Source organism: Canis aureus, chromosome 25 (genome assembly GCF_053574225.1).
Source record: "Canis aureus isolate CA01 chromosome 25, VMU_Caureus_v.1.0, whole genome shotgun sequence".
Taxonomy (NCBI): domain Eukaryota; kingdom Metazoa; phylum Chordata; class Mammalia; order Carnivora; family Canidae; genus Canis; species Canis aureus.
The window spans coordinates 22,643,193-22,671,126 of NC_135635.1; the positions used below are offsets into that span (position 1 = coordinate 22,643,193).

Sequence of the window (27,934 nt, forward strand, 5' to 3'; positions counted from 1 at the left end):
ACATTTTGGAGCTAGGGAGCCAGATATATATATATTTATTTAGTTTTTGCTGCTTTATTTCTGTTTCCTTGGAATGGGTAGAAGCCTGACTCTTGGGCCTCTTGGTGTCCTTGGGGTTTATGGGAGCCCACAGATTCCTGGGAACCTGACTTTGGGCCCTTCTCTTATATTTCCCCGCCTGGCCCCATCTACCCCTAATTTGTTCCTACATCAGAGGAAACACGGTTATTAAGGGAGTTGAAAAGAGAAAATTGCCCAAAAGAAGAGTAATATTAATTCACTTAGCACCCCTAATTCCAGGAACCACTCCTTTTATCACACCGAACTAGCATGTCTATAGATGTTTATGCACATGTGCTCTATCATCCTTCCAAAACCTCCACAGCATTCTGAGAATGTTAATATGAATAATGCTAAAGCATGTATGATTTCCACAGAAGCAGATGAATCCCATAATAATGTTAAGTGTGCCAAGGCAGGAGGGAAAGGCCATCTCCTGTGCTGAGGGAAGATTGATGGGGCAGGGGCAGGTCTGGGGAGCAGTAACTGCTTACAATGAAGAATCCCCCAGGCACTTGCTGTGGTAAGCTGGGTAGGAAAGGAGAGAGAGCAGATTTTAACAATGGTTAGCTGGGCCTATACTTGTCACTAATTCTGAACAGTGTAAACCACCTTTTGTAGGTGCGAGTAATCTGCAGGGGGCAAAAATCATTGGATATATAAAGAGAATCAGCAGCTTGAAAGAGGAGGATAAAGAAAATTTGATGGAATTTATGGGGGTGGGGAGTAAAAGACAGGATGGGAAGAAGTAAGAGGTTCAAAATCTGTATAAAAGAAGTTCCAGAAATTGAGAAGGGAAAGGAGTTTGATATAATAATTGGCGTAGGATCTGAAATCAATTTTTATTTGTATTTCATTCTACAGATTAAAAAATAACATTAAAGTTTTAAATAGAAAAACAAACTAATCAAAACTCAAAATGATAAAAATATATGAGGAGAACATAGGAAAGTTATTACCTTTACAGGAAGATTTTTCTTATCAGTACATCAAAATCAAGACCATAAAAGGAGATTCACTGGATTCAACCATTTGTATAGTCAAATAAACCTCACTATGAACAAAGTTGGAAGATAACAAAATGAAAAAACTAAATATGTAAAACAAGGGGTTAATATTTTAATATAGAGAGCTCTTACAAATTGGTAAGATAATTTCCTAATAAATAATTAGGCAAAGGACTTGAGTAGGCAGATGAGAGGAGATATGCAACTAGCTAATGAAAAAATTCAAAGATACTGAATCAAATAAGTGATCAAACTGGAAGCATCATTATAACCTGTCTTCTCAAATTGAACATGAGGGGGAGGAGGCATTTTCACATACTGTTAGAAATGTAAACTTTTACAGTCTTTCTGAAGGGCAGCTTGCTACTATGTAAATGTACCTATCAGTGATTTTAATTTTAGTAATTTATTATGAAATAATAGGACAGGTAAAAATGTGTTACAGTGTTTTTTGAGATTTAAAAAAATGTTATTTAATTTTTTAAAAAGATTTTTATTTATTTATTCATGAGAGACACAGAGAGAGAAGGAAAGAGAGAGGCAGAGACACAGGCAGAGGGAGAAGCAGGCTCCATGGTGGGAGCCTGACACAGGACATGATCCTGGGTCTCTAGGATCAGGCCCTGGGATGAAGGCAGGTGCTGAACCGCCGGGCCACCCAGGGATCCCCGAGATATTTTTATAGTAGCAAGTATAGTCCATGAAGTAATTACCAAATAGTCAACAGTCAAATATTAGTAGCCATTCAAAATAATGATACAGATTTTCTATATTTTTTTAATTTAAAATTTTTTATTGAGATAAAATTGACATATTAGTTTCAGGTATTCAACATAATGATTTGATATCTTTACTAATTAACATCCATCATCACACATAGTTACAAATATTTTTTTTTCTTGTGATGAGAACTTTTAAGATCTCTCTTAGCAACACTCAAATATACAATACAGTATTATTAAGTACGGTCACCATGCTGCTCGTTACAACCCCAGGACTTATTCTATAACTGGAGTTTTGTACTCCTTAGCCATCTTCACCCATTTTACTCACCACCACCCCCTCCACCTTTGGTAATTACCAGCCTCTTCTCTGTGTCTAAGTTTGATTTTTTTTTTTAAGATTTTATTTATTTATTCATGAGACACACACACACACACACACACACACACACACACACAGAGAGGCAGATACACAGGCAGAGGGAGAAGCAGGCCCTGTGCAGGGAGCCCGATGTGGGACTCAATCCCCGGTCTCCAGGATTGCCCTGGGCTGAAGGCAGATGCTAAACTGCTGAGCCACCTGGGCTGCCCTCTAAGTTTGTTTTTGTTGAACTTCCACATATTAGTGAGATTATCCATATTTACCTTTCTCTGACTCATTTCATATGATCTTCAAGGTCCATCCATGTTGTCACAAATGGCAAGATTTCCTTTTTTATTGCTTAATAATATTCCATTGTCTATATGTACCATAATTTTCTTTATCCATTCATCCATCAGTAAACACTTACATTATGTCTATGTCTTGACTACTGTAAATAATGCTGTAGTGAACATAACAGTGCATACATCTTTTCAAGTTAGTGTTTTTATTTCCTTTCTACCCAAGAGCAGAATTACTGGATCATATGGTAATTCTATTTTTAATTATTTTGAGGAAGCTCCAGACTGTTTTCTATAGCAGCTGCACCAATTTACATTCCCACCAACAGTGCACAAGTGTTCTTTTCTCTCTACTTCATTGCCAACCCTTATTATCTTTTTGTAAATAGCTATTCTAAGCTAAGAGGTGATATCCTTTGTTTCTTCATTTTACTTGACTCTCTGTGTTGGTTTCTGTGCATTAAACAGCCATCTCCCCCAGTCTTGGAATGGCTTCATGTAGCAGATAAAATGTATCATTCAACCCTTCCCTAGCTCTCCGATGTCTCTTGATCTTTTGTGATTGTCCAAAGCAGCCTACAGTCTTTTTAGTGGCTCTCAGTAGTTGAGGATGCACCAAGATCTATCAGTTTCCCAAACAAGAGGGTCTCAGTCAGCACCTAGGTTCAGGCTAATTGGAAACCAGGCTTCAGGCAGCAGTTTTTAAAGTATGCAAATATACATTTTTCAGGGGAATATTGAGAGAAGGATATTTTTGTCTGCTCCCTCTGAGCTAAGCCCTGGGGTAATAGCCAGTTAAGAACTCTCTCTTTCTTTGCAACTGTTTTATTGAACTCCTGAATACAAGCCCTGTTGGCCACCAGACCCAGGCAATCAAAGCAGCATCCTGTGGGCAGCAGCCACAAAAACCAGGGAACTAGATGCAAAACTCTGGCACCAGGCATATATGCAAGGGCTCCTCTGCTAAATACTGGTGCTCTAGAGTGTAGCAAAGAGAGACCAACCACCTTCTGTAGTCTCTGGGGAGGATTACAGTTAGCCCTTAGGTGTGTGTTTAATTGGAAGCCTGCCCCTCAGGCCACAACTCTGAAGATAAACTAATAGGCCTCTTTCACAAAAGACAGCTCCTGGGTCTGTTGCCTCTCTGCTGTGCCCTGGGGATGGTAGCCAGTTAAGAACTGGCTATTTGTTATAGTCCCGTGGGAGTTGTGAGTGAGTCCTATTGGTCACGAGAGCCAGGCAATCTAAAGTGTCCCCTGGGTGGTGGCTGCAAAAATCACACACAGAAAAAGGTTACAGGCTCCTCTCTGGGAAATAGTGGAACCTGGAGCTAGACGGAGGGAGAACAGAGATGGTACCCACTGGCCTCTGTTTTTTGAGTAACTTAGTAGGCCCCTAGATGTGTATTAAATTAGATGCCTGGCCCTTAGGTCTATACTTTAAGATAAGCAAATAAACCTCTTTCACAGAAAGTCTGGGTGATTTTCAGTCAGCCTCTTCTGCCTGGGCCCTGGGGTTGGTAAGTCCTACACCAGGAACCTTTTAACCCTTTCTCAGCTTGCTATAGCCTTGTGGATGCAAGCCCCATCAGCTGTCAAAGCTAAGTGTTTAGGGGCTGGTCTCTCAATTGCAGGTTTTAAAAGTTAGGATGCTAGATGTGGGATTCAGATACTTAAGCCCTAGAGAAGATAGTGTTTATGCATTCCCTCCTGATTGTGGGTCTTTGCATGGAGGTGGGATTCATAGCAAGATTGTGTCTCAGCCTTTCTTACCTCATTCACCCAATGTGTAGGAGTCACTCAGCTAGTTTTGGGCTCCCCACCCCTTAGCCCCAGAGGAAACTGTTCCAAGTAGCTGTAGTTTTGATGTGCCTGTCTAGGGGTTGGTTCAAGTTCCCCTACATCTTGAACTGGAACGTATGTGCTATTATATAGAAAGATACCAAAAATGTATTAAGATATTTGTTCAAGTTACTAAATCGTATTAGCCATAGGATTCTGTTATGTGAGTGGATTTCTGTTACTTGTTAATGCATAGAAAAAAGTCTGGAAACCTAGTCACCAAACAGTGGCTATCTTGGTGATCAGGTTGTGGGGAGTTTGAGAAAGGTGAGATGATTCTATAGCATCAGTAATTTTTAAATTTTCTTTATACTCTGTATTATTTGAATTTTCAATAAGCAAGTACTAAATACACATTACTTTTTTTATTTTTTCACATTACTTTTCTAATAGAAAATGAATCTTTCTTTCTTTCTTTCTTTCTTTCTTTCTTTCTTTCTTTCTTTCTTTCTTTCTTTCTTTTCTTTCTTTTCTTTCTTTCATTCTTTCAAAGGAAGAAATTTCATAAGCCTCTGTGGTGCCCCATTTGCTTTTTTGTCATTGTGAAATTCTCTTCCATCCATCACCCTCATCCACTGTACCTAACTTCTTGTCTTTAAATGCTTACCTTAAATTTTGCTACCATAAAGTTTTCCCCTTCAGGCTGAATTAGATGTCTCTACTCCATTTTTATTATGCTTTATTATCTTAATCTTAAACAATAATTATGATCTTAAGGACAAGAATATCTTGATGGAGTTTGAATTTACTGTAGGCACAGGGCCTGGTATATGATAGGGACTCAATGAACATTTATTATTGAATGAATGAGATAAGTGAATGAATGTATGGTTAAGTGATTAAAAGTAAGCCCTGACTTGAGTCTAATTTGTTGTAAACAACCTACATAAGAACAGCCACCCATATCAAGGAATCAACCACTATTCCCATTTAAGTTATTCTGTATTGGATATGCTTAAGACTCTTTCAATTACAGTTGAGTGTGTTGGGAACCACTTATGCTATCTTTAGGGAATCTTCAAGCTTGTCACTAGAGATTCTTGGGACCCTCTCCTCAGCAGTTCTGATCCCGGTAGTGATCTGACATAGTACAAGTGGTGATAAGGAGGCCTTGCTTCCACTCCAAAGCCTCAGGAAGTGTGCCCCTTGCAGTCCAGTTGGAACTCAAGAGTGAAATTGAAGTAATACATACGGAGGGCAGTTAGGTTTGTATTCCTTTATAATCACAGCAGTACAGGGACTACCATAACCCTCATTGTCATTCACAACACTCATTTGTTTGGCAAGTGTATTCTAAATTTTTTAAACTGGCAGGTAAATTCATGAAATTTAATTTATATGTATCTGTGTACATGTATTTATGTAAGCATATGGGTAAATGAGGGGCTACCTGTAGTATCAGTAGGAAAACGTACTATATTTTGGCTTCACAGGAAGAAATTTCTGTATTTTTACAACTTTTTTCATTTAGGGTAAACTGCTTATCTTTAAATTTTTTGGTTGGTATATTTTAATATAAATAGATTTCCCGTATCTTTTTAATGTTTTAGAGGCTGATTGCAAGACAGATTATTTATATAATAATGTAGGAATTACCCAGAGTACCTGAGTTGTGCGTGATATGTGATATGATTACAAATAACAAGTATTTAGCACCTTGTGAAAAGAATTAAATCTCTTAGATTTAGAAGATGATCCAAATTATTTATTTATAGATCTACTTTGCCACTAGAGGGCTCTTAATACCATATTTTAGTTAATTTAAATATAATAATACAATAAAATTGTAGGTATTGAGTAATACTGTCTTCCCAATTTATATATTTTACAAAATTTTTAGAAAAGCCTAATTTAAATATCACACATTTAAGAGAAATTTTGTTTTTTTAAAAAAGATAACCACCTTCAGAAATATTTTAGTGATCTTGGGGATCCCTGGGTGGCTCAGTGGTTTAGTGCCTGCCTTCAGCTGAGGGCATAATCCTGGAATCCCGGGATTGAGTCCTACATTGGGCTCCCTGTGTGGAGCCTGCTTCTCCTTCTGCCTGTGTCTCTGCCTCTCTCTCTCTCTCTCTCTGTCTCTCATGAATAAATAAATAAAATCTTTAAAAAATATATTTTAGTGATTTTTAAAAATATTTTAGTGATCTAAGGGACATGCATAATATATGGGCTTTTAAACTTTTGAAAGTTCAGATTAAAAATAGTCTTTTTTTTTAAGATTTTATTTAGTTATTTGAGAGAGATAGAGAGTATGACCAAGATAAGGGGCAGAGGGAGAAGCAGACTCCCCACTGAGCAGGGAGCCCATTATGGGGCTCGATCCCATGACTCCAGGATCATGACCTGAACTGAAGGCAGATGTTAACCAACTGAGCCACCCAGGTGCCCAGAAATAGTCTTTATCTTTAAGATACTCTAAACAGATATAAAATTTAACATAAATATGAGTACATATAGTATATATGAAACATTATGAAGTAACTTCTATAAGAAATTCAACATGATCATTATTTTCAATGAGCTAACCATCTTGTAACAGTTGTTACCATATATTTGGATATGTGTAATGAGAGAGATTACGGGTGGGAGTTAAGAGATTACAGTTAATCCAAAGGAAAAATAGAATGAATAGAAATGGAAGTCTTCTCTGATGAGGTAACATTTGGACTAAATCTTTTGATAGACATGGAGAAGTTTAGATGAGAAGGAAAGGAAATTATTCTGGTTATGGGGAAAAGCGTGAGGACGTGAAATATTCTTAGAGATTTGGGTACTTCTTGGTATCATTGTGGATAAATTTTAAATCCATGAGAATAACTCCTGTAAAAAATATAGCATTAACATTCAACAACCTTCAACTTCCCACAAATTTACTTCAGCAACCCATTTTCATGATCATATCATGGACCTTGTACTTATTTCTTTACTAAATAAATATCTATTGAATGCCTACCTATGTATGCTGGTACTGTTCTGCCCTCAAAAGATACTTATGAAAGGACAAATGAGATTCCTGCTCTGATGATTTATACCCAAGTCACGAGAAACCAACAATAAATTTTAAAAAATGGAAAACAGATAGTAATAAATGTCATGCACCGAATTAAACAGGATTATGGGAGTGACTGGTATAGAGACTAGATTGGGTGGTAAGGATACAAGAGAGCTAGGTTCTTGTCTCACGGAGTCAAAGAATGAATCTCACAGACAATGGAGAGTGAGTAAAGCGATAGAAGTTTATTAAGCAAAGAAAGAGAGAAATCTGTCAGAAATGAGAAGAGTCCTGACAGGGTTTCCACTGAGGGCTTTTAGTGGCAGTCTTTTATTGAGAACTGACTGGCTTATGACCTTGAGAGTCTTGTGCTGTCTTGGTTTGAATTAGGACTGGTGATAACATCTTTAATGGTTTACTGCTTCTTTGGGGTCCGGTTATTCTTTGTTGGTCACAGATGACTGCCATAAAAAGACACCCTCCTTGCCCACACCTAGGGCAGGGTGGCCTGGCTTGTTCCCTTATCTCTGGTTTCCTTACACCTCAGCATTTTGGGGATTTCTGTGAGCCTGACTCTATGGCCCCCTACCTAGCCCTTCCTAGCCCTGTTTGTCCCTAACTCAGTTAGGGAGAGCTTATATGATGAGTTATTATTTAAGCTGAGAATGACTAGAAGGAATCAGATATGTAATAGGGTAAATATATTCTAGTCTGAGACTACCATTACTGCGAAGGTCATGAACTGAGTGCCAGGTAAGAAGGCCAGTGGACTGATATATGGTGGCAAGGAGGAAAGTGGTATGTGATGACATTGGAGAGGAAAGCAGAAGCCAGAAGCAGGGTTTTGCAGACCAGAGAAAGAAGTTAAGATTTTATTGTAAATGTAATGGAAAGCCATTAGAGGATTTTAAGTGGGAGGGTGGCACGATCTGATTTATAGCTTTGGAAGGTTTTCTCGTTACTATGTAGAGAATGGATTGTGTAGGGCCAGAGTGGAAGCCCAGCATCTGATTAAATAGCACTGGGGAGGTATGAGAGGCAGTGGTGCTTGGTTGAAAGTGGTAGTAAGAGACATGGAAAGGTGAATATGGTTGGGATATGTTTTGCAGGTAAAATAAACAATCCTGCGGAGTTTTTATTTTGGGAAACTAAACAGATGGTGGTGCAATTTACTGAGATGCACAGAACTGGGCTGAACTGGTTGACAGTGACAGTAAAACAAAAGTTTTATTGTGGTCATAGCACTTTTGGGACACACAAATGGAAATGTCAAGTGGGCAGATGTGAACCTGGAGTTCTGAGCCAAGTCAGGCGCAGCTACGTGTCCGTGTGCAGATTGTGCTCTGCACTTGTAGAGAAGTACAGATTGTGTGTGTCCTAAAGAGCATCGTTAGCATAGATTTGGAAACCCCTGGCCTACAGATGGTATTAAAGCCACAGGAATAAGTGAGAATTCAGCAAACTCAGGATAATCATTCTTAGCTTTTAAACAAAATGAAGCAAATGATGCTGTATTTTCAAAATTCACTCTAATTCTGTATGAAGAGCCAATTCAAACAATTTATTCTGAAGCGCTAAATTTAAATCACCTTTTGATGGAAAAAATTGGATTTCAGATCAGTGAACTTCCTTTATATAGATGTTCTTCTTTTGATGGACAGCAGAATTCTAGATGAAGTTGTATCAATGCTGATGTTTGGCAGATGTGCAATATATGTGTAAGATTGCCTGCTGCACTAATAATTGTTAGTATCAGTCTTTTGTGTTCTTGTTAAATACTTTCATGATTTTTGTGGCTTTTGATTGGTTTAGTTATGTTTTTACATTTAAATCTTTTATCCATCTGGAATTTATTTTGGTGTAAAGTGGGAAGAATCTAAATTTATTTTATTTCAAATCTTAGCCAACTGTCTCAGAACACTTACCATATGAACCTAGGCTTTTCCTATTGATCTGAAATGCCAAATGCTAAATTCCCAAGTGGATCATGAGATCTATTTCTGGAATCTCTATTCTGTTTCCATGGATCTTATTCATGATCCAGGTCATTTTATATCAAATTCAAATCACATATGTATTAAAAATTTTCCATGTTAAAATATCTGCTCATTTATCAAGTTGCAACAAAAAATACTTTGCTAGTGTTCTATGAAGTTCTTCCCATATTATAAGCCAATTCCAGTATCTACTGAGCCAAGGTGTCATTGAAAAGTTATACTTTAGCTACCTTCTCTATCAGATTCTGTCAATGTTTCCAGGCAAACTGGAATTCTTTTTAGAAAGTATTATTTTTATAGATTTATTATACATATAAATTTAGTACAATTCAATAAAAATTCCAGTTGGTAATTTTTGAAACTTAATAAAAACACCCTAAAGTTTATTTGGAGAAGAAAAAAAATCCATGGAAAATAGCTGATTTTATAAAACAATTATGATGAAACAGGATTTTTTATTATCAGATATAAACATGATGATAATAACATGAAGAAAGAAGCATTTTTTTCTTTTCTTTTAAAATGTTATTTATTTATTCATGAGAGACACAGAGACACAGGCAGAGAGAGGAGAAGCAGGCTCCATGCAGGGAGCCCGATGTGGGACTTGATCCCAGGAATCCGGAATCACACCCTAACCCAAAGGCAGACGCTCTACCCCTGAGCCACCCAGGCATCCCAAAAAGCAATTTTTTTCAACTTCATTGCCAACTAACACAAGGAGCTTTATAATGTATAAAATTATGATTATATTGTCAACAGATGCAGTTTGGAGCTTATGTTTTGTGCAGGAGTTATATTCTGATGGTGCAGCTGCAATGGCAGGAAAACGTTCTGGAGTGGTTAGCAAGATTAAGGAGGTTGCACCAGAAGATAACCTGACATATTGCTTCTTGAATAAAGAAGTCTAGCTTTAAAAAAGGAGTCAGTTGAGCTAAAGAGTACCATAAAATAATAAAAATTCTGAATTAGGTAAAGTCAATGTGTTAAATACAAGATTATTCTACTATGTGATAACATAGAAGCTGATAAATTCCTGTTGTTTCATGCTGCAGTACTATGGCTATCAAGGTAAAAATTCCTTTCAGAAATCTAAATTCTTAGTTTTCCTGCAAGGTAAGAAATCAGTTTGGTCTAAACTCTGAAGAATCCTTAACTTTTTGAAGATGTGAATTGGAAAGCCTGCCTCGCTTATTGGCCTGGTATCTTTGGTATTTTTAATGATCATAATCCTTCCTGTAAGAAAGAAATGCAACTGGCTTGTTAATGATAGTGCTAAAGGCCATCTGGATGTCCATGGGCACCTGAAATTCAACATATCCACAGCTGAATTCGTTACTTTTCCCCCAAACCTGTCCTTCCTCCTTGTCTTTTCCTGATAATTGTATCACCCACCATCCACCTTATTACCTAAGCCAGACACCTGAAAATTGGCTTTCACCTATGTCTTGTCTTCTTTATCAACTTGCCTTCCAAGTTACGTTGATCCTACCTCCGTGTCATCTGTGTGTCATCTCTGTGTCATATATGCTCCTTCTAATGAATCTGATTACTTCTACCTTGAGGTAGTCCCTGGTCCTCTTGCCTTGGGCTTCTTACTCTCCACCAATGAATCCATTCTTCAGCGGGCCACCAGAATACGTTTCCAAATACAAACATCTTTTTAAAAAAAAAAAAAAAAAAGATTTATTTATTTATTTATTTATTTATTTATTTATTTATTCATGAGAGACCGAGAGAGAGAGAGAGAGAGAGAGAGAGAGGCAGAGACACAAGCAGAGGGAGAAGCAGGCTCCATGCAGGGAGCCCGACGTGGGACTCGATCCCGGATCTCCAGGATCACACCCTGGGCTGCAGGCAGTGCTAAACCACTGCACCACTGGGGCTGCCCAAATACAAACATCTTCATGTCACTTTCCTATTAAGTCTTTTCTGAGCTTTCTTTACCCACAGGAGAAACTGTACTCTTTAGAGTGTCATCTTAACCCTAAACTCTGGCTCCTGCCTCTCTCCACCTTAAAATTTTTACATTCTCTTAGTATTTCTCACCTCAGCCATACCTGAGTACTTGAGGTGCTTGGAACTCTGTTTTGCTTCATAACTTTCTGCCTTTACGCACACTTGGAATTCTATCCCATTATTCTTCCTAATTATCTTTCAAGATTTAGTTCAAACTTTACCACCTTTGGGTAGCATTTCCTATCTTCATCCTCTCACGTAATATTTTTTTCCCACAGAATCAATGGTTTCTCCTTTATATTCCTCTTCTGGAGGACTTTTTAACTATAGTACCCACAATACCGTATTATAATTATTTGTTTACCGTTTTCCTTAATAAATTGGGAGCACCTTGAGTCAGGGACCTTATCTTTTTGTTGTTGTTGTTTATTCCTAGTATCTGTCAATACCTGTACAATTTAGGCAGTCTGTTAAAATTCTTTGAATGAATGAGTTAGTAAATGAGAAGTTTCAGAGGTGCAATGAAAAGGGTTGGCAGAGAATGCAGTAGTGTTAAAACTGGTCAAGAGGAAGACACAGGGAAATGCAGCGACAGTAATAAGGGAAAGGATAATTTATTAAGGGAGACTTGGCTTTGTATGGTGGTTGAGGATGAGAGACGTGGTGGGGTTAACTAGCTTTAAGCTTCTCACTAAAAATTCTGGTACAAGGTTTTTCTATTGCTCTAGAAGTATAGATGGTATCTGGGGTCAAATGAAGTTTGGTGGATATCATTCAGTTTGCAAATATTAGCACACACAAACTAAATCTTTACAGTAACAACACTGCATTTATATAGTGCTTTACTGTGTACAAAATTCTTTACTTCTATTATTTTGAATCTTAGAACAGTTATTTCCCTAAGCTTCAGTTTTCTTTTTTTTTTTTTTTTGTAAAATGAAGATAATAGCCATCTCCTAGGATTGTTTACAAGATGTGTTGTTATGTCTGTCACACAGTTTAGTACCAAATATATTGTTAGAGCAGGAATTTGAGGCCCAAAATGGGTCAATGACTTGCTCGAGGTTACAAAAGTAAGTTAGTGGCAGATTTAGATATACATTCTATATCTTATGGCTTCCTGTTGAAATATTCACTTTACTACACTACACTATAGTATTTTTTACATTACTTGGTGCATGACATCTTTAATTTCCTTGAGAGGCTCACCCAAAAGCAGGCTTTGGAATTACTCTATCAGAGAGCTGATTGCCAAAATCAAGCAAAGTCTAAAAGATGGCTAAAATCAAAATGCAAATATAAATAATTTTTATAGCTTGCATTGTTTCCTAGTCTATTTTATACTTGAAGGTTGTCATCAGAGAATCTTAGCAGACTCGCTCCTGCCCTCGTGAAGTTCTGTGGAGATGTGCTCTCATTTTAACTGATTTTTAAAATATTGTTTTTGAGTCCAGTTTTTCTGCCAGAACAAGTGTCAGTTTGGGGCCCTAGAATTAAGGTAGCAGGCATCTGAAGTGGGAACTGGAGCAGAAAGAGAGTGAAGAGTGAATCTGGGCTACAGCAGACACTGACAATCATACCCATCTGTCCTTGTGTTTTCTGTAGAGTTTTGTCCAGGAAGAATCTGACGCCACAAAATGTGAACTGGAGATGAAATTATTAAGTGAAACAGTTTTATCAGGTATTCTTCTAAATTACATTTGTAGAATTTAACTTTATTGGGATTTTCTGCTTAAACAGAAATGCAGGGTCATTATTTAAAAAGTTCGGATATTGCAGAAATATATTTAAAGTGAAAATTCTTCATAATCTCTCTTCTAAAATAGTAAATATTAACAAAAATTTCTCCTATTTGTATTTCTTCTCTTTGCGGCTCTCTTTTCATTTTTAATGAAACCATGATATATCATTACAAATGTTTGAAAATTACTTTTTTATCAGTAATATTTGTTATTTTATGTAACATATTCTGCATACATACATAGAACATACTACATATTCTACTTAAATGAATTATAGTCAACACTATCCTAAATCAGAACACATTATAACCTTGCTTTTTAGTAGCTGTATATTCCATCCTATAGTGGAACATTATTTAAATCTTCATTGATATACAATAAAGTTCTTTTTAATTTTTTTATTACAAACAATGTTGTAATGAATATTCACAAACACATACACAATCATAAATTTCTCAACACTTTTGTATTCAGTCCTGGAAAATCGCAATTGGAGAGAGTTTTAAAATGTCAAAATGATAGTGATGTCTAATTTGCAAATCTTTATTTTATTTTTTTCAATGCCTTAAAATAACAACTCTCATTTATTTTATTTTTTAATATTTTATTTCAATTCAATTTGCCAAAAATAGTGTAACACCCAGTGCTCATCTCATCATGTGGCTTCCCTTAATGCCCATCACTCAGTTACCCCATTCCCCACCCACCTCTCCTTTTGCAACTCTTTGTTTCCCAGAGTTAGGAGGCTCTCATGGTTTGTCTTCCTCTCCCATTTTTCCTGACTCAGTTTCCCTTCTTTCCCTTATGTTCCCTATCACTATTTCTTATATTCCACAGATAAGTGAAACCATATGATAATTGTCTTTCTCTGATTGACTTATTTCACTCACATAATACCCTCCAGTTCCATCCATGTCAAAGTAAATGGTTTGTATTCCTCCTTTTTGATGGCTGAGTAATATTCCATCATTTATATATCTTCCACAGTTTGGCTATTGTGGACATGGCTGCTATGAACATTTGGGGTCGTTTCATTACATCTATATCTACATCTGTATCTTTGGGGTAAATACCCAGTGATGTAATTGCAGAGTCATAGGGTAGCTCTATTTTTAATTTCTTGAGGAACCTCCACACTGTTTTCCAGAGTGGTTGTACCAGTTTGTATTCCCACCAACAGTGTAAGAGGGTTCCCCTTTCTCCACATACTCCCCAACATTTGTTTCCCATCTTCTTAATTTTAACCATTCTCAGTGGTGTAAAGTAGTATCTCATTGTGGTTTTGATTTGTATTTCCCTGATGGCAAGTGATGTAGAACAGTTTTTCATGTGTTTGTTGGCCATCTGTAGGTCATCTTTGGAGAACTGCCTGTTCATGTCTTCTGCCCATTTCATAACTGGATTGTTTGTCTCTTGGGAGTTGAGTTTAATAAGTTCTTAATAGATCTTGGATATTAGCCCTTTATCTGATATGTCATTTGCAAATTATCTTCTCCCAGTCTAAAAGTTGCCTTTTAGTTTTGTTGGCTGTTTCCTTTGCTGTGCAGAAGCATTTTACCTTGATGAAGTCCTAATAGTTCATTTTTGTTTTTGTTTCCCTTGCCTTCATAGATGTGTCTTGCAAGAAATTGCTGTGGCCAAGTTCAAAAAGGTTGTTGCCTGTGTTCTCCTCTAGGATTTTGATGGATTCTTGTCTCACATTTAGATCTTTTAGCCATTTTGAATTTAGCTTTCTGTATGATGTAAGAAAATGATCTAGTTTCATTCTTCTGCTTGTGGCTGTCCAATTTTCCCAAGACTATTTATTGAAGAAACTGTCTTTTTTTTTTCCATTGGATATTCTTCATTGCTTTGTCAAAGATGAGTTGACCATAGAGTTGAGGGTCCATTTTAGGATTCTCTATTCTGTTCCAATGATCTATGTGTCTGTTTTTGTGCCAGTACCATACTGCCTTGATGATCACAGCTTTGTAATACAGCTTGAAGTCAGGCATTGTGATGCCCCAGCTTTGGTTTTCTTTTTCAACATTCCTCTGGCTATTTGGGGTCTTTTCTGGTTCCGTACAAATCTTAGGAATATTTGTTCCAACTCTGTGAAGAAAATCCATTGTATATTGTTAGGGATTGCATTGAATATGTAAATTGCTCTGGGTAGCACAGACATTTTCACAATATTTATTCTTCCAATCCATGGGCATGGAATGCTTTTCCATCTCTTTGTGTCTTCCTCGGTTTCTCTAATAAGTGTGTAGTTTTTAGAGCATAGATCCTATACCTCTTTGGTTAGATTTATTCCTAGGTATCTTACAGTTTTGGGTGCAATTATAAATGGGATTGATTCCTTAATTTGTCTTTCTTCATTCTCATTGTTAGTGTATAGAAATGCAGCTAATTTCTGTGCATTGATGTTGTATCCTGCCATGTTGCTAAATTGTTGTATGAGTTCTAGCAATTTTGGGGTGGAATCTTTTGGGTTTTCTACATACAGTATCATGTCGTCTGTGAAGAGGGAGAGTTTGACTTCTTCTTTGCCAACTTGAATGCCTTTATTTCTTTTTGTTGTCTGATTGCTGAAGCTAGAACTTCTAGGACTCTGTTGAATAACAGTGGTAAGAGTGGATATCCCTGCCATGTTCCTGACCTAAAGGGAAAAACTCATTTTTTCCCCGTTGAGAATGATATTCACTATGGGCTTTTCATAGATGGCTTTTATGATATTGAGATATGTTCCCACTATCCCTACACTTTGAAGAGTTTTAATAAGGAATGGATGCTATATTTTGTCAAATGCTTTCTCTGCATCTATTGAGAGGATCATATGGTTTTCTTGTCTTTTCTTTTATTGATGTGATCTATCATATTCACTGTTTTACGAATGTTGAGCCACCCTTGCATCCCAGGGATAAATCTCGCTTGGTCATGGTGAATAATCCTCTTAATGTACTGTTGGATCCTATTGGCTAGTATCTTGGTGAGAATTTTTGCATACATGTTCATCAGGGATATTGCTCTGTAATAATTCTTTTTGGTGGGATCTTTGTCTGGTTTTGGAATCAAGGTAATGCTGGCCCCATAGAACGAGTTTGGAGGTATTCCTTCCATTTCTATCCTTTGAAATAGCTTTAGTAGAATAGGTATTATTTCTCCTTTAAGGGAAGCCCAGGTGGCTCAGCAGTTTAGTGCCACCTTTAGCCCAGGGCCTGATCCTGGAGACCCGGGATCGAGTCCCACGCTGGGATCCCTGCATGGAGCCTGCTTCTCCCTCTGCCTGCATCTCTGCCTCTCTCTCTCTCTCTCTCTCTTTCTCTCATGAATAAATAAATAAAATCTTTAAAAAAATCATTTTTCCATTAAATGTTCTGTGGAATTCCCCCTGGGAAGCCATCTGGTCCTGGACTTTTGTTTCTTTGGAGGTTTTTGATGACTGCTTCAATTTCCTCACTCATTATTTGTCTGTTCAGGTTTTCTATTTCTTCCTATTTCAGTTTTGGTAATTTGTAGGTTTCCAGGAATGCATCCATTTCTTGCATATTGCCTAATTTTTTGGCATATAGTTGCTCATAATATGTTTTTAAATTCATTTATATTTCCTTGGTATTGTTTGTGATCTCTCCTCTTTCATTCATGATTTTGTTAATTTGAATCTTTTTTCTTTTTAATTAGTCTGGCCAGGGGTTTATTTATCTTCTTAATTCTTTCAAAGAACCAGCTCTTGGTTTTCTTGATCTCTGAGTTCTGCTCTAATCTTTATTTCTCTCCTTCTGCTTGGTTTGGGATTTATTTGCTGTTCTTTCTCATATTCCCTTAAGTGGAAGGTTAACCTGTGTATTTGAGATTTTTCCAATTTTTTGAGGGAGGCTTGTGTTGAGATGTATTTCCTTCTTAGGACTACCTTTGCTGTATCCCAAAGATTTTGAACAGTTGTGCTTTCATTTTTGTTAGCTAATTCTTCTCTGATTTCCTGGTTGACCCATTCATCTTTTAGTAGGATACTCTTTGACCTCCAAGTGTTTGAGTTTCTTCCAAATTTCTTCATGTGGATTGAATTCTAGTTTCAAACCATTGTGGTCTGAAAATATGCAGGGGACAATCCCAATCTTTTGGTATTGGTTGAGGCCTGATATGTGACCCAGTATGTGGTCTATTCTGGAGAAAGTTCCACGTGCACTTGAGAAGAATATGTATTCTGGTTGCATTAGGATGAAATGTTCTGTATATATCTGTCAAATCCATTTGGTTCAGTGTGTCATTCAAAGCCCTTGTTTCTTTGGTGATGTTCTGCTTAGAATATCTGTCTTTTGCTGAGAGTTCTGTGTTGAAGTCTCCTACTATTAAGGTATTATTACGTATGAGTCTCTTTACTTTGGTTATTAATTGATTGATATACTTGGCTGCTCCCACATTAGGGGCATAAATATTCATAAGTCTTAGGTCTTCTTGTTGGATAGCGCCTTTAAGTATGACATAGTGTCCCTCTTCATCTCTTATTGCAGTCTTTGGTATAAACTCTAATTTATCTGATAATGAAGATTGCTACCCCAGCTTTCTTTTGAGGACCATTTGAATGGTAAATGGTTCTCCTCCCCTTCATTTTCAGTCTGGAGGTGTCCTTAGGTCTAAAATGAGTCTCAGCATATAGATGGATCTTGCTTTTTTTTATCCAGTCTGATACCCTACATCTTTGGTGGGATCATTTAGCCCATTCACGTTAAGATACTATTGAAAGATCTGAATTTAGTATCATAGTATTACCTATACAGTCCCTGTTTTTATGGATTGTTTCTTTGGGCTCCTTTTTTCTTTTACAGGGTCCCCCTTAATATTTCTTGCAGAGCCAGTTTGGTGGTCACAAATTCTTTCAGTTTCTGGCTATCCTGGAAGTTCTTTATCTCTCCTATTTTAAATGACAGCCTTGATGGATAAAGTATTCTTGGCTGCATGTTTTTCTCATTTAGTACCCTGTATACATCATGCAAGCCCTTTCTGGCCTGCCAGGTCTCTGGGGATAGGTCTGCTGTTAATCTGATGTTTCTCCCCATATAAGTTAAGAATCTCTTGTCTCAAGCTGCTTTTAGGATTTTCTCTTTATCTCTGAAATTTGCAAGCTTCACTACTATATGTCTGGGTGTTGATTGGTTTCTATTGATTCTGGGGCGATCCTCTCTATCTCTTGGATATGTATGCCTGATTCCTTCCTCAAGTTAGGGAAGTCTCAGCTATGATTTGTTCAAACATATTTTCTGGTCCTTGCTCTCTCTCTCCACGTCCTCTGGAATCCCAGTAAGACAAATATTATTCTTTCACAAGCTATCACTTAATTTTCAGAGTCTCATGGACTCTCATGGACTCTTAGTTGTTTTCTCTCTTTTTCTTAGCTTCCTTTCCATCAACTCATCTTCTATGTCACTCACTCTCTCTTCTGCCTCATTAACCCTAGCTGTTAGAGCATCCAGTTCAGATTGCATCTTGGTTAAAGTATTTTTAATTTAGGCCTGATTAGTTTTCAATTCTGCAGTAAGAGAATCTCTAGAGTCTTTTATGCTTTTTTAAAGAGCCACCAGGAATTTTATCATTGTAATGTTGAATTATGTCTCTGACATCTTACTTAAATCGATATCCATTCGAACTGTGGCAGAGAGTATTACTTCCAGTTGTTTCTTTTGTGGTGCATCATTCCTTCCATTGTTATTTTGTCCAGTGCAGAATGGCTGTATGAGTGAGTAGAGTAAAAAAATATCAACCACGACCTAAGTAAAATACACCCTATCTGACTGTGATTTGCAGTTTATAGCACAAGTTGAGCTTTCTCCTGGGCACTCCTGTTTTTTATGCATCTCCAGGAATATTGAGACTTTGCTGCTCCTTCTGGAATTTTGCCCTATTTCACCACTGAGCACTTTTCAGGCAGGCAAGACTCTCTCAGGAGCAGATTTTAAAGGATCCAATTGCATGCCCTAGTGCTGCACCACTTTCCTGCAGTGTCTTACAAAGCCTCCCTCCCCTACACTGTTTATCTTCCAATATATCCCGTTTCTCTTCTTCACACTCCTACTTGTAAGACGTGATCACTTTTCTCTCTGTAGTGTTCCAGCTGTTCTTTCTTTACATCTCAGGTTGAATTCATAAGTGTTCAGGGTGGTTTGAAAGTTATCTAGCTAAATTTGGGAGACCAGATGAAACAAGGATCCCTACTCTTCTACCATCCTGCCTCCTCTCCACTGTCATTTATTTCGCATATAAATGCCAATTTTTGACAAAGTTCAGCAAAGATAGCTCATCTCTGCTTCATGTAGCATCAGCTGAGGTGGTGATACAGGGGCCTGGAGAATCTAATCTACATTCCAGGCAGCTCACTCACCTGGATGGCAAGATGGTCTAATTTGCAAATCTTTTAGTTTGGGATTTATGTACACCACTTCCCACTAACTCCAAGGGAATCCATTTCCTATAGATTTCTTAGCATTTTTTCATAACATACTTCTTGTCTACTTCACTTTTTTCCAACACACTTTTATGTCAGCAGCCAATTAGGTTTATACCTTTATAACTTTTCTATAACCCTAAGGAGGTAATTTTCCTGTTTAGAGTTAAGATAATATAGTCAGTTCATGAACCTCTGTCAGTAATACCTAGGTTTTCTACATGGTGATCCCTGAATAGTATATATTATAAATGTCTGAATTTGGGGCAGCCCTGGTGGCACAGCGGTTTAGCGCCGCCTGCAGCCTGGGGTGTGATCCTGGAGATCCAGGATCGAGTCCCACATCGGGCTCCTTGCATGGAGCCTGCTTCTCCCTCTGCCTGTCTGTCTCTCTCTCTCTCTGTGTGTCTCTCATGAATAAATAAATAAAATCTTAAAAAAAAAACCTTAAAAAAACCAAACATAAATGTCTGATTTTGGATACAATACTCTTTTTCCTTTCTTTTTAGGTTAAATGGATTCTTAATTAGATACATTTGAAAATTAAAGTCTGCTTTTTATTGAAGGTATACAAGGGAAAAGGGGCAATTGCTTAACAGGAACTTTCTTTGCATGTCATCATTAATTCTCAGTGTCTGATCTCCATGGGTTAAACTCAGTGGTTTCTCGGTGTTTCCTTTTATGGGAGAGGGAAATTGTAATGATAAATAATAAGAGTAACAGTTTCTAAGATTTACTATGTGTTTGGCACCTGTTTTAAGCTTTTTACATGTATTAACTTACAACTCCCCCAAATTCAATAAGGTAGATACTAATATCTCTTTTTTAGAGGAAGGGAAGAAAAGACATGTTAATTAGCATATATTGCATAAGGTCACACAGCTAGTAAAGAGTGAAACCTATAAGAGGTCTGATTTCCCTTTCTTATCCATCACACTACATTGAAAGCGTTTTGGTGACAGTTGGGAATGGTCTTAGTGATATGTAACTTAAAATATTCACTTGCTTATGCACTGACAATCATGGAATTATAGAATTTCCCCATAAAATTTCTAAACAATAGGGATTATACAATACAGTTCTTCACTTTTAAGCCTCAATCCCCACCCCACCCCCCTTTTTTTTAATGAGCTGGCCCTGTTTTTGCTAAAAAAAAAAAAAAAATTAGCTTTAATTTAATATATGGACCAAAATTTATTTTTTTCATGATTTTACTTTCTTCTTTCAGATTTTTAGCCCCATAAGGTCCAATTAAAAAATATTATGTTATCAAATTTTGTGTTAAGCCACTTTTTTGTTATTTTATAATGAGAGGTAGTGGAATATGCCACCCCAAAATATGCTACTTTGGCATAAGGATATTTTAAGTTAAGAGCAATTGAAAAGATGCAGATGTAAGAAAAGCTGCTTACCCTCCCCCTATTTCCCTAAAAGTAGGACATAAAATTTCAAAGGTGTCCCTCCTCCCCTCTTTACCAGGAGAGACAGTGGTTAATGACCAGAGACAGCTTCAAACCCTGTCAGCCTGGAGAGGGGACAAGGGGAATCTGCATAACAAACTTTACTAACTAGTCCTTTTCTCTACCCTCAGAAACTGCTTTCCTTTGTCAGTTCTCCACAAATTTGTTGTATTTGGTTGAAGATGCTGTATAGGCCAGGATTCTGAGCCATCTCTTCAGGTTTACTCATTTTTCTCTGGGTATCTCTCATGCATGAGGAATACATATTAATAAGTGAATGGGTTTTTTTCTCTTGTTAATCTGTCTTTTGTTATAGGAGTTTCAGCCAAGAACTCAGAAGGGTAGAGGGAAAATTATTTTCCTCTTCTATAATACAACATATTTTTATACTTATTTTATTAGTAGCATGCTTATTATATGAAAATTCCTAAAATGTTGGTATATAAAATATAAATGGAACCTTCCCCTTTATCCTACCACTATACATCCCTATTACTATTTTGAAGGTTAGCTTTGTGAATAGTTTTGAATTAACTACTTTTTGAAGATTTAGTAGCTAAATAAAAACTTTGTTTTTCAGTATCAGAATTTTTTCCTTTCCCTCCTAATACCAAAATGTTACAATTTATTTAGAAACTGAATTAATCTGATTAATTTTAGCACAGTTGTTGCTGATAGAGAATGCTACTGAAAAACCGACTTTCTTTGAAGACAATGAGGTCGACTTATGCCAATTCACAACCCTGGGTGGAGTGTACCACTTGGATATTTTGGAGCTTCCCCCACAGTATAAACCAATGAAAAGCTGGATGATTGTAGAAGTAGGTTGGTTTTTGAGTCAGATTTATGAGTAAAATAATTTCTCACACTTTTATCTTAAATAATCTAACATCTAGTGAACTTTAACCTTTAACCCTATTAACCATAAAGGAAAAAACTAATTTTAAACTGTCTTGAATTTATGTGTTTAGATTGTGCCAATTTGGTCTTAATGATAGTCTATTTAAAAGGCTTTCAAACTTTTTCTGTAAAGGGTCAGATGGTAAATATTTTCATATTTGTGGGCATGCCAGCTCCATTGCAACACTACCATTGTAACAATACGACAGCCGTATGTAAATAAAAACCTTATTGTCATTTACATATGGACCAGATTTTCCAGGGACCATAGTTTGTATACTCTGGTCTAGATCAGTGGTTCTCAACATGTGGTCCCTTGGCCAAAAGCATTGGCATCATCTGGGGATTTTCTAGAAATGCAAATTCATGGGCCCCATTCTAGTTTTACTGAATCAGAAAGTCTGGAGATGAGGCTTGGCAGTCTGTATTAGCAAAACACACCTTAAAGTTTGAGAACCACTGGTCTGGATCCTTGATGTGTAAAGTATGTCCATGAACCAGCAGCATCAGCATCACCCAAAAACCTGTTAGAAATGCCTAATTTGGTACTTCACCTCAGTTCAACTTAATCTGAATTTTAAAAAGACCCTCAGGTGTTTCATATGCACATTTAAGTTTGAGAAGCACAGATCCAGGTTATGGCAATGTTGCTGATGCATGTTCCATGCTTTTAGTAAGGATGCTGATGACAGCAGTTGTTAGATCATTTTTGAAGGAGTTCCTCACTCCTGTTTCAATAAATAGTAGCATTTTCCCTAGTTAGTGACTTTGTTTACTTTAACTTTGCTTCATGGTGGCTTATGTACCAATTATATCCTGTTCTGTTGTCATAGCTCTTTCCTCCTTCCTTCCCTGCTCTCCAGGCTTTCTGTTTTTTCCCCCTCCCTCCCATTCTCCCTGTTTCTCCACCTCTTTCACTTTCTCTTCCAGCACATCATGTACATAGATTGCCAGGCACTTCTCACCCACAGTTCTACCCATTAACGACCTTGGTACATTTTTTTTTTCAATCCTTGGTACATTTTTGTATTAGAGTGGTATTTCTCAGCATTTCCCCCCCATTATTACCCCTCTAAGGAGACTTTGTAGATCTTTTCTTTCCTAACCCCCCACCCCACGAAATTTTAATACCACAGTTATATAGTATTTTTGTGTATGTAATATATCTATATCTATCTGTGCTTTATACCTAAACAGTATGATTTATGCCCCCTAAACATTTTCACCCCTTTGGGATGATATTGCAGTTCTTTTCCCATTCTCCCCACAAATGAGAATGCACTTACTAGAGCATGCCTGGGGGAGATAATCTGGACTGTAACCACTTTAAACAATCTTTTAAAAAATTTTTTAAAAATATTTATTTATTTATTTATTTATTTATTTTATTAGAGTTGAATTTGCCAACATAGAGCTCATCCCATCAAGTGCCCCCCTCAGTGCCTGTCACCCAGTCACCCCCACCCCCTGCCCACCTCCCTTTCTACCACCCCTTGTTCGTTTCCCAGAGTTAGGAGTCTCTCATGTTCTGTCTCCCTTTCTGATATTTCCCACTCATTTTTTCTCCTTTCCCTTTTATTCCCTTTCACTATTTTTTATATTCCCCAAATGAATGAGACCATATAATGTTTTTCCTTCTCCGATTGACTTATTTCACTCAGCATAATACCCTCCAGTTACATCCCCGTCGAAGCAAATGGTGGGTATTTGTCATTTCTAATGGCTGAGTAATATTCCATGGTATACATAGACCACATCTTCTTTATCCATTCATCTTTCGATGGACACTGAGGCTCGTTCCACAGTTTGGCTATTGTGGACATTGCTGCTAGAAACATCAGGGTGCAGGTGTCCCGGCGTTTCACTGCATCTGTATCTTTAAACAACCTGTTTGAATCAGCTTTTCCTATCCCACGGTTACTTGAAGGACAATGGGGAGTCCAAGAAAGGCATCCCTTTGGTGAAGGTAGGCTTTCAAAACTCTTTATCCATAGAAAGGGCCCAGCCAGAGCTGGGGTTTCCAAGAATTCATTCAAAGATCTGTTCTTGAATTTTGTTGGTGTCCTGATATGACCATTTCATATTCTCCACTTGAGCCCAAAGTATCCTCCTTTACACATGTTTTTCTCTTCTGCAACAGAAGTCTTCTTCCTTTTATTCAAGTCTCTTTTCAATAATCTCCCACCTCCTCTAGAGTTTCTACCAATTCTCTGTTTTTCCTCTGTTTTGTACTATTCTTAATCTTCCCTCCTTCTCCCTCCCTAGATCCTTCCCTGCTATGTTCAGATAATAGACAAATCTCCCTGATCCCAGAGATATCTGCTGTTGGCTTAATTTACTTTCTCTTCCCAGCTTTATTGAGATATAATTGACATAAAGCATTGTATAAGTTTAAGGTGTACCAACGTGATGATTTTTAATTTACTTTCATCCATTCATTTCTACACTTCTCAGAAGTTTGCTAATACTCCTTTCTCTCTACACACCCTAACCAAGGTATTAGAAAATGGTATTTGGGGTCCTATAGCTCTATTTTTGAGTTGTGATGCCTCCTTGAAGTCATTTGTAATCTTTGGCAAATTATTTGATTTCTCTAAGTTCTAGCTATCTCTGTTAAATATATGTCTTGTAGTATTCCTTGGAGGAATAAGATAATGAGTAAGTCCCAGCATAGAACCTGGACCATAAGAAAATTCTGTAATTCAGATTTAGTGATTTTACCCCTTAATCATTATGTCTTAAGTTTGTTGTGACATTTTGTTAATCTGTAGTTAAATGAGGCCAATCTTCAGTGCTTATAAAGAATAATTATATATAGCTTACTCAGCATTGTTTACATCTTTAATTGTTGCCAGTCAGCTTCTAACTAGATGTTATTTTGGTCATTTTTGAAAAGATACTCAAAGAAGGATTGCAGAAATACATATATCCTCCAGAAACTACTGAAGATGTAGAAACAGAAAATGCTTTCCCACCCATAGAGGTCACGCTTGAGGTTCAAGAGAATGTAATCTTTTTTGAGGATCCTATGGTTGCAAGGTGGGATGCTGAAGGTACAGCAAAACGTTATTCAGCTTTGATAATTATGTAATGAAAAGAGCTATAACACAAATCCTTAAAACAGAAAATACAGTGTGTAAACTCTGAGTTTCTAATCTTCACATTCCTGTGAAAATTCTGGAGTCTTTGTTTGCTCTTTATGGAAATAGAGATTAGAGTTTATTTATAGTTTTGTAACTGTTAATTCCTGAAGTGTTATATCTGCCATCATCTCTGAATAATTACTCATATCATGTTTTAAAAAAAATAACAAAAATATCAAAATAACACATGAAAAACAAATAAATGAAAAACCTACTCTCTCCTGAAATGACTACACAATTCAGATTTGGGTAATTGAAATTTACTTTAATAACTTAGAAATTGCAAATCTTATTACAAACAAGTACTGGAGATCGGGAGTGGGCCATTGGCAGACCTGAGATAGAGGAACACTAGCTGCTTTCTGCCTCTTTATAACTTGATTGTTGAACCATGGGAAATTATTGCTTATCCAAAATGTGAAATAAGTAAATAACAAAATCTGAAGTACCAGCAGAATTACAAGCTAATGATTTACTAATTACTAACAAATACTTCATTTGGGGTTGACTGGCTCAACTTTGAAAAGTCTTGTTCTAAAAAAAAAATTTAAAAAAAGTCTTGTTCTTGTGAATTAATGTACATAGGCTTGAGGCTGCTAGAGGAAAGGTATATAGTTTTAAAAGTTAAGGCCTAACATACCACGCGGAGGAGTTTGGACTTGATCCTGTAGACAGGAAGAAACTCCCAGCAAAATTGGCTTTTTGTAGAGATTCTCTTCCAAACATAAAAGATCAATTTATACATATTTTCAGTTGAGTGGTTTCATTCATCTTATTTTTATATAGAAAAAGTGAAACTGTTACTTTCTTCCTTATTCTGAAGGTAAACATTGGCAAACTGATGGCATCAGCAATGTCTCTTATAAATCAGAAGAAAGACTTATAACATTCAGCCTAGAAACGTTTGGCCCTGTTACCTTGATTCAAGATACTCATGTTAATATGCCCTTCCAGTCATGGGAACTAAGACCACTTGGTGTGAATAAAGTACTTTTGACCGTGACTACAGTATTTACTGAAGTTCAAATACAAATTAAGGTAAATCCCGGTTATAGTAAGTCATATGAAAGAGGTAAACTGCTTTGATGACAGGAAAAGTATGTCAAAGCAGTCAGTTACTGGTGGTTTACATATTGAAATGTCTTTTATAAATATATTTAAAATATACTTTGAGCCATAATTTCTAAATGCAATAGTAATTGGATAGGTAGTATCATGTAATAAGTAAGGTGCAAATTTGTACCCTAAAGCTACAATCCTGGTTGCAGTGTGACTTCCAGAGAATTTTTGATCCACTCTAAAGAGGCTTCCTCTTCAAAACCAGATGAGAGATTTGAACTCTGTACACCTTCAAATTTCCACTTTGCAAACTTTAAAACTGGATAATTTTGCAATATTATGTTAGATCTTATATATGTAAAAAAATTATCCTTAAAAGTTGCAACATGAATAGCTATCAAATAGCTACTGTAATTCAATGTGACAATATTCAGTGTTCTTAGATCATACTTCACAATGAGAGGAGACCTAGGAGATCTTTTAGTCCCATGATTGTTCAGATAAAGCCCAAAAAGACTTGACCCGCTGGGTGAGATAACAGGGAGACTTTGTGGCAGAGTTCTCAGAGCTAGCCTAAAATAGACCTGTCTTGCATTATTTTTAATACAGAAGAACATAAGGCTAAAAATACATACATAATATACATATATATATATGTATATTATGTAGAACCTAAAGGCTGGAAATGGAATAATAAAGAAATAATTTACTTATACAAGTAAAAAGCTGCTTTCTTCTTCTTGAAACTAGGAAGACCTCTGCATGTTAGCATCAATCAAACTAAGTGACAAAAAGCATTCATCTACTTTGGAAGGAAAATGGATGACTCCGATTTCTTTCATTTTTGCTTTGAAAGAAACTGGATTAAATATCTTCCCTAGTGGACACTCTCATTTTTATGTTATTATAAATTATAAGGTAAGAACAAATCTTTCCAAATTTAATGTAATAGATATTTAGAATGTTAGCAAATATTAAATGTTACATAACTCTTCAGATGTGTTTTAGGCTTTCTATATTCACTTATACAGAATTATAGTTAGGAAGGAATAAACAAGACCAGAAATCCAGGGTTCTTTCAAGTTTAATAATCCTCCCCAAGAAAGTAAGTGTATAGAATGATCTTCATATTGACAAATGGAGCATTATCCACAGCTGGTCAGTTTAGTGCAAAGGTAGGTAGAGCAACTCTGCATTTTGTGTATTTTCTTTCTTCTTCCAGGCTGGATATATAGATTTCTTAAAAGAGTAAATGACTCAGCAGTTTCCCAAATATGACAAATTAGGCAAAATTAAATACATAAAAAGACCACCAATATACAGAACCCACTTCCTTCTTTCTTGGGAGAGGATCCTTGTCTGCATACTGCTTCATGTTACTCATAAGGCTTTAGTTAAATAACATCCTTCCATATTAAACTGTGTGTCCCTTGAGAAGGGGGATTATTCTTTCATCACCTATGATCCTCTGACACCTAGCATATTCCTTGAATCAGATGTTTTGTAAATATGTGATATGTAAATTAAGCCAAAGTAGGTTCTAATCATGAAAGATGTGTTGGGCAGAAAAGTTCTATACCCCAAAACAAGTTTACAGTATACCAGAAAATGATAATCTAGGTTGACATGTAACACATGAAAATAGTATCACTGAGATACTGTACATATGTGTAGAGAAAAAAAATACCTTGGTTTTAGTAACTCAATTGCCAGCTTCTCTACGAAGGCTGAATGTAGTGTACTTTTCATCTCAGAATATTCAAGAATTTTTTTTCTGAACACATATTCTAGGCATTGTTTTAGATGCTTAGGATCCATTAATGAATAAAAAAAAGGTTCCTGCCCTTGTGGAGCTTACATTTTAGCAGAAGAAGGCAAAAAATATACTAGATAATCTTATATTTTATGAAAAAGAAAAAAGGGCAGACCAGGAATCATGAGGTTAAGGCAACATACAAATAGGGT

At 36.6% G+C, this 27,934-nt stretch overlaps 1 protein-coding gene across 10 annotated transcripts in view; it reads left to right on the plus strand.

Moving 5' to 3' along the window:
• Positions 1–27,934, plus strand: part of DNAI7 (dynein axonemal intermediate chain 7) — a 65,907-nt gene that overhangs the window by 36,357 nt on the left and 1,616 nt on the right. For 9 of the 10 annotated variants that reach the window (XM_077870698.1, XM_077870700.1, XM_077870699.1 and 6 more), the window contains 5 exons: positions 12,850–12,925; positions 21,528–21,688; positions 24,664–24,820; positions 25,734–25,948; positions 26,720–26,887. In XM_077870698.1, the coding sequence (XP_077726824.1) occupies positions 12,850–12,925; positions 21,528–21,688; positions 24,664–24,820; positions 25,734–25,948; positions 26,720–26,887 (777 nt within the window). The remainder of the gene's footprint in view (positions 1–12,849; positions 12,926–21,527; positions 21,689–24,663; positions 24,821–25,733; positions 25,949–26,719; positions 26,888–27,934) is intronic. The other variant, XM_077870705.1, reaches the window with a different exon arrangement.